Genomic DNA, 14,123 nt, shown 5'->3' with positions numbered 1-14,123 from the left:
CTTTAAAATAAATTACAAATTACATTTTTTTATAAAAAGTTCAAAATGAGCAAGTCATTCAACTGGTAAGCTGATAGCTGCCATTTATAATTAACAAATATACTAATATAGAAAACACTTTTGAATAGAAAAAACCATGCGATTTAAACAAAAAATAAACTCTGAAAATAAAAAGACACTTCTGCAATGAAGCCAACTCTATAATTTCTTAGATATAATTGCTTGTAAAATAATTCACAATTATATCCAATCTCTGATAATAACCCAGGGTTTTTAAAATAATTTTATTTCAAATAAAATTGCGCCTAACATATTGATATCACCGAATCACCTTAAAATTTCACAAGCATGCATTCTCATAAATAAATTTTACATATATAATGGTTTTAATGTTTAAATACCTCCATTTTCATAAAATCAACACCGAAAAAAGTATGAAAGATCTAAATAAATTAAATCCAACAGATTTATTAAATTTACCAATTTAAAAACTAATAAAATATTTAAACACAACCTTTACTGAAATTGTGTTAACAAATTAATATAAAATTGCAAATTCTATATGTAACAAAAAAAAAACATGCATTTATACTTATTCTTTTATGGCATAAAAAGTATATACTGACCGATATAACTTTAAATTACAATTAATCTAACTATGGAAGGCTTTAAATAAAAATATATTGTTTCATAAAATTATTTCTATCTATGGCTCATTTTAATCTATCTGAAGTTTGGTGTTTGTATTTGGCATTACATATACCCATGTAAAAACAAGCACCTTTAAGATAATACTGAAACCAAATTCTATATTAATTGAGGCATACTGCTTTTTGTTATGGCAACACTGTTTATTCAGTTGGCATAATGATAAAATAGATTCTAGACCGAATTTATTTTTCATTTACTTATACATACCTGTATAGTAATCTCTAGAAAAATAAAATTATGTCCTCAGTTTAAAACCTAAATTTTGTAAAAATAATTTATAAACTAATTAAATAAATAAATGCAATTGCAAGTTTTTCTTAATGTATCAATACAACAGAATATTAATGAACGGAGATTGGAAATTCGGGTGTAAATTTAGGGATGTGTTAATATAGAAAAGGCTTTTATAAAAAAAATCCAGAAACTGTTAACTGTAGCTTGTGCGAGTGAGACAATAAACAACACCTGCAAATGTGCAGATACTCAGAAATTATTTCTATGTTATATATTGCTGCCATCTCCATTCTCTGCATCCTAATATCCAATCTGTTATATGTTTATTTTTAAAATATTTGTAAATAAAACATTTGCGATAAATTATATGGTCAAATTATTGTCTCTACATACAAGAGATCAAGATCTAATAGAATTCTAACAGTCTTATCACTTATAGTCATAGCGATCCAGTTAAATAGGGTACAATCCACTACACTAATTTTAGGCCAACGAGCACACACAATTAAATATACTCCCCACGAATAACTCCCGTAAGATAAAGAATCGAATGATTACAAGATACATTTACAATTATATATAAATGGATTCTTTATAGGATATATCACAAATATAATTCACATTAATTTGTGACAAGAACCAATACATATGTTTCACATTACAAATATTTCTTTATAAACCGATATTATGAAAAAACATGTGTATAGATTCAATAATACAAACAAACGAAACTATAAAAAAAAAAACGAAAATAAATTTGTGATAAATATGTGATGAAAATTACTTAAGTACTCGATATTGTATGAATTTCTCAAGTTAATAACTGTTATTCCACTGTATGGATTTTAAATGTTATATCATCATCTTTTCAGCTGTTGAATGTCCACTGATAGACAATGTCCTTCCCCATAGATTTTTAACTAGATAAGTTGTAAGCGGTTAGAATCCAGCGTCTTCAGATGACTTTAAAAAGGTCATCTTCTTACACGAGACTTGATGATCTGTAGTCTCCACTCTAGAATCTTAAGCACCCAGGGGACATACCATCTGCGCGCTGTGATCTCCCTTCTGCCTCTTCAACTTTTCATTGTTTGCTTTTTAAAATAATTTTGGAAGTGTAATTATTTATTATAAAATCTTTTATATCAATTATATAATTCATAACAATAAAACATTGTTAAAGAATGATTTATTTCTAAAAAGGTTTGTTATAGCAAACTATAAAAAATACCCAAATTAAAATATATTAGTTATCTGTGCAAATAATTAATGGCCATTTGAATATATATTTAATCAACTGTATAGTTTCAACTTGAGAAAGTTCATGCAGTTAATAAAAATATTTATGTACACAATAATTACCTTACATTTGTGTAAAAATAAATAACACTTTACAGAATTTGACATTACAACTTAAATTAATATATAAAGATTATGTAAATATCTCTTCAGATAACGGAAAAAAATGTAAAAAAAAAAAAATATATGTATTGAAAGTTCATTACAAGATTGCACTTACGATAAATCAATTACATTGTTTTCTTTACTGGCAACATAGTTAGTCACTTCATTAAGTTTTACACTCTCTCCGTCACGGCTTCTACAATCATTGGAGGATATACTGTCCGGTGTAATGTCACAGTGGTTTTGATGAACAGTATTAGTGTGTCCATAATCCTGTAGACGGTGGTTTTGCAGAGCGTACTGATGCATCCAAAGCTGCTTCTCCTCAACTTCCTTACTCACAACCACAAACAGTTCCTTCTCCTTACATTCCAACTGTTCTTTAAGATAACTTATTAAATCCGAGCTCTGAAACAAATTTATGAAGTCTACATAAAATAACTGACATATCACTAAGTCAATGGAAAGAGACTCAGCGTTATAATCAGTTATATGGATGCATATATTTTTCTTAAGTTTTTTGGGACATCTTATTTACTCTTTCAAGTGGAATAGGGACTAGTAAGGCTTAATAATTTTTACATATATAATATTTGCTTTATGTTCTTCTTTCATAGTTCACAATTTTTTTATTTATCGTTTTCCTTTCGTCTCGGTATCTGTTAGGTTTATGGATACATAGGTATGCCAGATTTTGACCACTTCAAATCAGTTCTACACCAAAACCTCATTTTGCGTCGTGGTTACGTTCCAAAAAAACACGACGCAAATTGAAACGCCAAAAAGTGAATTAAGACTTTCTATAGCAAACCATGTAAAGATCGAAGATAGGTTCCAAAGTAAACATTTAAAAAACCAAAATAATGTAACTCTGCCAATAAATAAATTAAAAAAATATTTACCTTTTCGTAGCCAGAAACAACACGAAAAAAATTATTATTCTCTTTTAAAAAAAAGCACAACACACTACGTAACTGAAACTGAACTAACTCTAAATTTAGCAAAACAAAGTGAAAATAAAACTATTCAAATTGCGTTGATTTTTAGAAAGGGAATTCCCGAGTTTTGAAGGCAATTAGAAACAAGTGTTGCCATCTTTTAGAAAAAGAAAATTTAAAAAAAATTAGACTCAAACCCAAAACAAGGCAACCTCGAAAATCTAACGAAATCTACTGAAAATTAGTACTAATTAAGCAGCGACGCAACTTCGAAAAAAACGCAAAACGAAACGACGCAAAGCGAGTTATTGGTGTATTTGAAATACAAGAGAAGCCTATGTCCAGCAGTGGACACTAGCTGAAATGATGGCGAAATATTCTTACATCTGTGTAAAAATATTATATTTTTCATTGTTGCATACAGTAAGATTTTATAAAACTAAAATTAACTATTAATATAATAAGTTAACACATTGTAGCCATTTCCATAATTTCCGAGCTAATATATGTAATCTATGTTTGATGTAAAAAGTATGTTATTACTAAAAAAAAAACTTACATAACACAAACTATATTTAACTTATCTAAAACGGGATTATTACCAAATACATACCCTTCCTATCAAAGTTGGGGAATCGAGTTTTGAATCCAGGTTATAGAAGTTGCCCTGTATTTGTCTGATGGTGATCCAGTGCCGACGGCGTAAGGGCAGCATCACAAATCCCAATTTGTAATCAGACGGTACATTCAATATGAAACCACAAATATTAGACAAGTCTAAGCATCCAGGATCTCTGCAAACAAATTATAAATTAAGGTATTATATTGTAAATTATTAGTTAATTTTGCATTGGTAGCCACATATTTATGCTTCATATGTTACATTTATTTATTTAGGTACACCAGCAGTACACATAAGTTAAAATCACTTTCAAAGTTACCATATAAATAATAGTTCCGTTATGTGTTCCTTTATAGATGAGAACATAATAAATTTACTTTGTACAACACTGTAGAAAGAAAGATCAGATCACGTCAAATAAAAAAAAATTGATAGTAAGATCACAGGAAGATCACATTCTTCTCTTTTCAAATTAATCAAAACTTTTCAATAACACACTAAAAAGAAATTTCCTTTTCCAATCCATTCAAAGGTTGTTTGTAAGAAATCGCCAAAGTGATAAGACAGCCAATTGTACTTTGGCATTCTTACTGTAATGTTTCAATGTTATGTTGATAAGATTCAAAAATAAATTATTTATTTTTATACACTTGATAGTATTATTAATAAACGACTTTAGCAATACATTAGAGATGAGTAACTTGCAAGCTGAGGACAAGAAAGATATATGTCTTTCCAAAAGATATAATTACTCTCTAGCTCGCATGTGTTTATCTTTATACTTATAAGTCAATTTCGTGATGAGTTATGCCTCGTTCAGGGTTAGAGAGAAAGAGATGGGCCTATATAACAATTTACACATAAAAGAGAGAGGGATAGGTATTGCATATTTGTATTAAAAATGTAAACTACGGATTCTCAGAACGACATCAGGCAGGTTGATGATCGCAGTATGGTATTATGGCATGCAGAGGATGCTGCTGCCCATCCTCTCGGCACTTGTTTGTGAGCAATGGTAATCTTATATAAGAAATGTACAAAGTGTTAAATATACAAGATTGTATCTCTGAGATCAAACCTGTAACCTATAATTGTAAGTCTCAGTCCTTACCACTGCTCAGGTTACTTAGAATAATAATTTTATAAATTTTAAACATTAACTCACTTTCTCTTGTCAAACCATACTGCCTCACAGCCTTTCTTCTGCAGTGCTGCCATTATTACATTGATATCATAATTCCCAAGCCCCAGCATTGATCTGTGAGGATTTATCCATACATTTGGAGATAAACGACTACATATTGTGTCCAATTCTGACTTTGAAAATGTATTACGCATCTGAAATATATTTATACAGAGTGTTTAAGGAGGCAAGTTAAATAAAACAAAGTCATACATTCTTTATCACTAGGTTCAACCAAACTACTAGGTATCATAAGGTACCTTATAAAGTATTACAAAGACTCTGTATGAACTGGGTTTGAATTATCTAAATAAATGAACACCTTATAAATTCTGATTTGATGGTGCTTTGAAAAAATAATGTAAATTGTAGTGCATTAAGCTATGCAATTAAATAACATTTATGTTCTGTACTATTATATATGAAACAAGGTCAATGGTAATAATACAATAAATTTTGCAACCATTTTTTTTATTTTACAGACTATGTAGTTTATGCATAATACTAATAAATTAATAAACCAATGAGAAGGTAAAATAAGTCGAGCCAAAGCAATAAATAATTTCAAGGTAAAAGGGAGGTTCTGAAGGCCAGACATTGTACGATTCGTGAAATATATACTAATGATATCAATAAACACACATTATAGGTAAACACTTTAACATTAGGTATATTCAAAATATTTATAATTTAAAGATAAAAATTCATGAAAATAAATAACACAAAACTCACTTGAAATAAATTATTAAGTGCGTGCAAAGCGCACAATTCTTTAACTTGTTTTTCGTGATAAATCGGCGTTTTGGAATTCATATCGATCATGTTATGTTAACACTCAACATATTATTCTGACACAAAGTACATTTTATATGTCTTTTTAGTAAACTATAATATCGAGTTCTGTAAGAATATATATACGGCTACGATTAGTTTTAGTGAGAAAAAAGCAATTTTGTTATTCACGAAGTAAGCACTTGACAATTTTATGTGTTTGACAAATTGACTTCATGTGACAGCTTGACCATAGCTCACCGGATACTTGCCATCCAATACAATTTAATAACAAAAATGCAATAAATACAATTCATTAAATAAAAAATCTAAAACAAGCTTATAAAAAAGGCTATCAAATTTACTGGTCGTAGTGCATTGATGCTACGAAGTACCATATTGTAATACATTTTTTTTCTAGTAAATCAATAATTTTAAAAAACTGTTAAAATATGTTGTAAATACCGAATGTAATATATATTTATAAACATATTATGGTGTGATAAATATTGCAAATAAAATTTTTATTTTATTAATGTATTATTTATCAAATGTCATAATGTTTGCTTATAAAATTATAATCTATGTTGGAAATTACCTGCCAGTTGTATTAAAGATTGAAAAGTGCTGGAAACGCGGGGAATTTTAAGTTATTTACTCTGTTTTAAATTTTCTATAATCATTAAGAACTTTCATAGCTTTCAAAAATATTTAGATATATTTGTGCATATTTATCATAATGTCCGGTTCCCAGGATATTGAAAACAAAGAAAATAAGAGCTCTGTATATTTTAATAAACCACTTTCTAAGGAATCGTACGAAGGGTAAGTTAAGCCTTTATATGATGTAAAATAAATAACTTTGAAATTGTGTATATAATGTACTGTATTTTTCAGAGTTTCGAACTTATCCTCTATAACAATCCTTAGAGACATATGGAAAACTGAAAAAGAGTCCTTTAATAATGAAAGAATGAACAAAATTTTAGATTCCGCTCAGGCACTTATGAACAATTCTGCACAACAAAATGTAAAAACATGGAAATGCTCGCTGAGGTACTTACAATTTTTTTTTCTAATAATTTTAACCTATTTTTACCGATTGGTTAATGATAAATGATTTATGCAATAGTTTTAAATTTTGCTGTATGTTTGGGATCGTCTTTCTCTAACATTTTACATTGTCTCTTATCTTCTGTGACCCTTCCAGTTTGAATTTACAGAGATTTCACTTCCCAATCCTTGGATACAACTTCTTCACTGCTTGGCTTCATTTTTGTTTCATGTCCTGCTTCACGTGGTTTTCCACTTCTATTTCTATAGATTTAATTTTACCCAGATGCCTTTCAGTTAAGTTCTAGTACAGAGGTAGGCATTTTGATTATATTTATTTATGTATATTTCTTACATGCTCTCTAGTGTTGCTAAATACTCTTCATCACCAATGTCTTATATTCACAGATTAAGCCTAAATTATATAGTAAATGTTTATATTTTCAATTAGTGATTGAATGAATTTACAGCAAGTTTACAGATCCCATCACATTATTTGAGAAATCAGTGCCACCATGTAAGAAATGCAGTTCAGCTGAAACACATGTAGGTTTTAAACAATTCATCAATAATAAATGTAACTGTGACACATGTCAATCTAAAACAAGTAGCAACAAGACAGAAGTAAATAATGGAGCCTCATCAACTAGTGGAATTGCCCATACCAGCCATTCAACATCTGAGGAAAACCCATGTTATGATCGAAAAATTCCAAAGTTCACTTTAAAACCCGCTTTTAAAAAGTCTGCAAGCAACTTTACAACATCCACCAACAATACTGAGGTCGTGAAAAATGAAATAAATACAAACTTGAAATGGGAATATGGCACAAATGTTGATAATGAGAAACTATATCCACAAAGCAGCATTGATAAGGAAGAAGAAGAAATTAAGGTGCATAAAAGCAATGTCGCTAAAATAACATTTAAGACAGCAAGAGAAACATTACTCGCATCTAACCCAGCTGCAAAGAGAACTTTGGGGGCTAGTAGGAAGGCTCAGGGAAGATTTGTTTCACCTATGATAGGTGCACAGTGAGTATATAAAACATCCAATAATTTACCTTACAAAACTTAAAAAGATTTTTTTGATTCACCTGTAAAAAGGCCATATTTAAAACTAGGTATGCCCATGATTTCGTCCATGCATAACAAAAAATATTTAATTTTTTTTCATGTAATAATTTTTCTGAAATACAAGTAATAGATTTACTTGTATTTCAGAAACCCCTTATTACATCAGCTAACTATAGGTATCCAGTATAGGTTTCCTAAAAATCGGTTCAGCGGTTTCAGATTAGTCGGAAAAAAACAGACAATAACAAAAATAAAAAAAATGCAACCTTGCATATATACCATACATATATATTCATAAGCATGTGATAAAAAGCTGTTATTTTAAAATTACAGACATTCTAATTTTATTTAATTGTATTGATGAAGGTCTATTAATAGTACAAAAAAATTTTTAGATATGATTATTTAAAAAAAAAATTATTTTACACAGTTACTAATAAAAATTTTACTTGCATTCTTGGCTGATTTTGAATAGTTGAGAAATTTACCCTTTGTAACCATATGCTTTTTGTTATCTACTATTTAAAAAAAAACATTTAAAAATTATATAAGTATTTATGCTATAATTTCAAGATTAAATGAAGTGTAGTTAATTTTGGAACATCACTCTACAAACATCAATATCTTGTGGGAATGTCATCAAAGTTGCCAAAAAAGTTTCTTATATATCTAAGATTTAACTAATCAAACCCTGTGTAAATTTTTCTAGGGAAAAGCAAGAAGAAAAGTGTGAACCCATAATAACAGATGAGCGACTCAAGCACATTGATCCAAAGATGGTTGAGCTAATTGAAAGTGAAATCATTGATAAAGGAACTCCAGTTGGTGAGCATTTATTTGGCTTGAATAACGTCATAATCATTTGCAAAGTAATCAGTTTTAGGAAGCAATAACATGTCTTTAAACTTCAATGATAGCGATAAGGTGTTAGACAATTGGAAGACCATGCACTTACCAACATGACTGTAATTGCCCTGTCCAGAGCACTCAAATGAAACAGAAAATTAATTTATTTGCCTAATATCGGGAAATTAGTATAGTCTATATATTTTAATGTATAGTAGAACATAGTACATAGAGAGAATAGATAGAGTTCTACAATTTTTACATTTATTATTTTTATCATTCCTTTACCCATTAATTTATTTTTAATTCTTGTTATCTCCTTTTTGATGTTTAAAGTGATATAATTATGTTAAAGGATGGGATGATATCGCCGGTCTGCAGATGGCTAAGTCGGTGATTCAGGAAGCAGTGGTGTGGCCCTTGCTGCGTCCAGACATATTTACAGGCCTGCGGCGTCCGCCAAAAGGAATTCTTCTGTTTGGACCTCCCGGCACTGGAAAAACACTTATAGGTAACATTTGATTGACAGAATACAAAATTGTATGTAAATTTTCTCTAGTCAATCGATTGACGCTCACGGCGAGACATATGCATTGCCCTCATTCAGCTACTTCTCTTGACCTTAACAATATCTACGTCACGTCTACCGGCTTGTGATTGCCATTCGAGAATCTTCCATCCTCAGTGGCCATGGATTGCACGAGCTCTATGCCCCGCCCACTGCTAATTCAGACGAGAAATTCTTGGAGCTATGGCGGTGACGGTGATTTTTCTGCGGTTTCTTTATCTTTGATTGGATTTCGCAGTGAAACTCCGAGCATAGCCCTTTCCATTGCACTCAGGGTGACCTTGAGCCTCCTCATCATGCCCATCGTGAAACTACCATTTCTCGGATCCATATATCACTGGCAACACTCGTTATTGTTTTATGGAAAAATATTAAAATACAGATAATAAATCAGTTTGTAACAATTGTTTAAATTTTAAAAATTTTATTCAATCTTTTTTCATTACAATCTTCAAGACTTTATTCATAGGAACTGATTGCCCTTTTAAAAAAATTGAGTACCACTGATCTACCGCCAATGTTATATTAAAACCTCTCCATAAGATATATTTAATGTATTCATGTGATTATAATTTATGACTGCGCGTACGCAGGAAAGTGTGTGGCGGCGCAGTGTCGAGCTACATTCTTCAGCATATCCGCATCATCACTCACATCCAAGTGGCTTGGCGACGGCGAGAAGATGGTACGAGCGCTCTTCGCTGTCGCATCCTGCCACCAGCCAGCGGTAAATATTATTATTTTAGCTTTAATAATAATAGAGTGTCTATTGTAAATTATTTATGTTTTTTTTTAAATCCATAATTCTAAATTTTATACAGTTTCTCCAAAAGTGACATTATAAGAAATAAGGGTAGATCGTAGAGGAGTGAAAATTTAGTGTTGTATGTATTTTTGTATGCTGTATCATAAAAAAAATAAAAACAATTATTTTTGTCTAATAAACAAAAAAAAGTTTAGAGGTGGACCACCCTTAACATTTAGGGGGATGAAAAATAGATGTTGCCCGATTCTCTGCGCTGGCCGATATGCACGCTGAGATTCACGAAAATCGGTCGAGCCTATTCGGAGGAGTTGAATCACGCACACCGTGACACAAGAGTTTTATTTATTAGATTTTTTTATTTTGTCAACTAGGAACGTATTCCCTGTGTGATTCTTTCTAGGACCTCCTTTGGTCTTGAAGTAATAATAAGACGAAGTCCGAAGTAGAAGTGTGTATATTCGTTCGAGCTTCACACTTGTTTATATCGAAGTAAATAAACAATTTTATTTCTGTGGTATTCCTCTTTTCGTTGCGCCGCTAACGATGACTTAATTAATGTTGCTGGCATAACACCTATGTAAATAAAGAATTTTATTTCTGTGGAATTCTTCTTTTACATGCGCCGCTCGCGATGACGTAATGTTGCTGCCATAATACCGAAGTAAATAAAGAATTACATTTCTGTGGGATTCCCCTTTTCGATGCGTCGCTGACGATGACGTAACGTTGCTGCCATTACACCGAATTAAATAAAGAATTTTATTTCTGTGGAATTCCCCTTTTCGATGCGCTGCTGACTAGGACGTAATGTTGCTGCCTAAAACCGAGATAACTAAAGAGTTGTATTTCTGTGCTATTCCCCTCTTCAATGCGCCGTTGACGATGACGTACTGTTGCCCCTATAATCCCATATAAATTAGCATATCGTATTCACAGTTTCTATATCCACGGCATATTTATGGAACGTATACCTCACAAATAAAGAGCGTTTACTGTGTATCACAGTGTGAAATTGAACAATTTGATGTAATATAGGTATTTAATTTTACACAGGTAATATTTATAGACGAGATAGACTCCTTACTGACACAGCGAAGTGACAGCGAGCACGAGGCGACGAGACGAATTAAAACAGAGTTCCTGGTACAATTTGATGGAGCCGCTACAGGTAATATCCACATATATATATATAGTACAGTTTAGTTCGTACGCAAACTTTATCTAGACAGACAGGAATTTATTGCAATTTTCCTCAGTGAAACTTAACTACAAAAAATATTTTACTGATCTCTATCTTTGTCAATAAAATAAACTATAACTAACCTAATATTAACAAATTCTTCATATGTCTAGGTGTATGTATATATAAGTTCACAAGATGTCCTTGATCTTAGTTTCTTTTTTTTAAATCTAAAATCAAAAGTATATTATAAGATAAATTCTATTATAGCATTCAACAATTCTTATTTTAATCTGTGGAACTTGTTTTGTTGTGTGTAAAATAGCAACTGTTGTTTCCGGCCGGCTTTTCTCAACAGATCAGCGTAAAGAGCTGTTGATAGCTTACTACTTATAATGTTAAAATAATCGACGGTTTAAAAACTGCATATAAATGCGAACTCGAATGATGGTTTTCTAATTTTAACTTTTATGTAGCAGTTTTCTTTTATTTGGTGGTATGTCTAAAATCCATTTAACCCTTAAATGGACGACTTTTTTTTCACGTTTCGAAAAAAATTATTTGTTAATAGACATGTGTTACTGCCTAGGAAAAATGATTAAAAAAATATAGACATGAATTTACTATACTTTTTTTGCAATAATGTGAATGTTGTTTATAAACTACATTGCTCATTCATTGAGATTTTGCAAGTATGGATAAAATAAGAGTGGATATTGTTTTTGAAAGTATTTATTTATGCTTCATTATGATATTTATAAAAACAATTGCTTTTTTTCGTATCACATAAAGATACTCGACATTTTTGGGACATTTTGAATGTAAAGCCTGAACATTTTGGGAATTTGCACCTGCTGCTGCTTATCCAGCTAAACTACCCAATGACATGTCTGATCCAATCTGACGTCGTGTTTGGAAATTTTATAACTGAGGTGTAAATCAGAACGCCTAGGAATTTGTTTAAGATATTTTCATTTATAATTTTAGAATCGGAGATTTGTTTCTGGGCTGCGTATAAGTGACTTTGTTCTACAATTTACTTTTTTAGATTTGATGTAAAAAAAACATACGGCATGTTACAAGACATCAATGTTTCTGTTATCTGAGTTTCTCCCCTAAAAATAAGGCTGTCTTCAGCAGTAACAGCAGGTTTCGTTTTCGCAAAACCAGAGGTCGTCTAGGAATCCCTTGTGATTTACTCTGGGTGCTGCTTCTTCGGGTTCCAAAATAGGAGGGTCTGACATATTTTCATCGTTGTCGATTACGAGAAGAGGATCAGCATCCACTTCATCAGGCTGGGCATTCTCACCGTCATCACTATTTTCAAGGACTAGAAGATCATCTCGAGCGATTTGATAATAGTGACCTTCATCCTCTTCTTCGGAATCTGACCCGTCTAAGCCATCTTCTGAATCTAAACATCTCATATTAGGTATGAAATGTAACTAGGAATCTACCATTTGTACGTTCACATTTTACAACAACCATTAAATATCATTACCATGTATGTAACTTACAATACAAGGATTACGTGATAGCGTTCCGTATGGAACAATCATTCGGTTTACTCCATATCAGTCTCTTTTAAAACTATATGCAGGTGAAGATGATCGCCTTTTGGTCGTGGGTGCCACCAACCGACCCCAAGAGCTTGACGAGGCGGCACGTCGCCGTCTGGTCAAGCGTCTGTATATACCACTACCAGATATCAACGTAAGTATTTATTTATTTATTACATAAAGGACTGTCATTGAAAAAACAAAAAATCTTATCTTTTAGGCCACACAATAGATACAAACAGATATAAACATGTAAATAGAAGACAATTCCCTAGAATCTTAATTAGCTACTATGAAGACATTGGTCTCCGCCATAGATTTCCTATAGAACTGGTTGTAGAAGACTTGCAATCAGCGTCTTTCCGTGACCTTAACAAGGTCGAGGGTCCATCTTTTGGGGAATGTCCTTAGCTTCATTTAATAAAAATTGGCAACACTGGTCATAGTATATAATAACAAAAATCACTTGAATCATTATTGTTCTCCTTTTCACTAACGTGGTATATATTATGCTTATAAAATAACACTGCCATCTGTGTAAACTTAGTAAATATATATATAAATGTTAATTTAAAAAAAATGACAATATTTTTCTTCTAGGCCCGTGAACAGATAATAACTAATCTACTAAAGAACGAAAACAACGATCTCTCGCGACAAAACACAGCAGAAATAGCGGCGCTCACGGAAGGATATTCGGGAGCAGATATGAAGTCGCTGTGCTCCGAGGCTGCTATGGGGCCCGTACGCTCTGTGCCTTTGTCGCAGATTATCAGCATAGATAGAGAAAAGGTAACCGATACTTAATACAGCTTTCATTTTAAGAAAATAAAAATTACATAGTTGTAGTAAAAATTGTACAATATATCCCATATGAAAACCACCAGCCACCATATGAAAACATAAGCCTCACGCAATGTCACGGTCGTCACGGTCTTGCGCTATACGCACCCCTCGACTGTTTTTATATACTAAATATAATTTATATTTTTTGCAGGTCCGTCCGGTAAATGTTCAAGATTTCATTAATGCTTTACAGAGGGTCCGACCAAGTGTATCGCAAGACGACTTGGGGCAATACGTGAAATGGAATAATACTTATGGACAGGGTTTTTAATTATGCAAATAAAAGTTTTCTATGTTTGTAGTTTTTGTTTTATTATATCATTTGTAGCATAGCCAAAAACCTTATTTCCTAACTTTATCTTTACA

The 14,123-nt window shown here is 31.5% G+C and overlaps 2 protein-coding genes across 2 annotated transcripts; one reads left to right on the top strand and one right to left on the bottom strand.

The window, feature by feature from the left end:
• Positions 1-2,270: 2,270 nt before the first annotated feature.
• On the bottom strand, positions 2,271-6,049 carry Josd (Josephin domain containing). Its single transcript, XM_068773852.1, has 4 exons — positions 5,825-6,049; positions 5,075-5,247; positions 3,901-4,081; positions 2,271-2,757 (listed from the first exon to the last, which is right to left on the bottom strand). The coding sequence occupies exons 1-4, from the start codon at positions 5,912-5,914 to the stop codon at positions 2,461-2,463; spliced, it is 741 nt and encodes a 246-aa protein (XP_068629953.1). The 5' UTR covers positions 5,915-6,049; the 3' UTR covers positions 2,271-2,460.
• Positions 6,050-6,534: 485 nt separating this feature from the next.
• On the top strand, positions 6,535-14,028 carry Fign (Fidgetin). Its single transcript, XM_068773699.1, has 10 exons — positions 6,535-6,688; positions 6,761-6,919; positions 7,387-7,950; positions 8,702-8,817; positions 9,194-9,349; positions 10,000-10,133; positions 11,226-11,340; positions 12,953-13,065; positions 13,512-13,703; positions 13,909-14,028. The coding sequence occupies exons 1-10, from the start codon at positions 6,603-6,605 to the stop codon at positions 14,026-14,028; spliced, it is 1,755 nt and encodes a 584-aa protein (XP_068629800.1). The 5' UTR covers positions 6,535-6,602.
• Positions 14,029-14,123: the final 95 nt, after the last annotated feature.

The sequence above is a fragment of the Battus philenor genome, unplaced genomic scaffold (genome assembly GCF_028537555.1).
Source record: "Battus philenor isolate CCGP_79_NKW_IND1 unplaced genomic scaffold, ilBatPhil1.0.hap1 SCAF_6, whole genome shotgun sequence".
Lineage (NCBI taxonomy): Eukaryota > Metazoa > Arthropoda > Insecta > Lepidoptera > Papilionidae > Battus > Battus philenor.
This window is presented reverse-complemented; position numbering and strand designations above follow the sequence as displayed.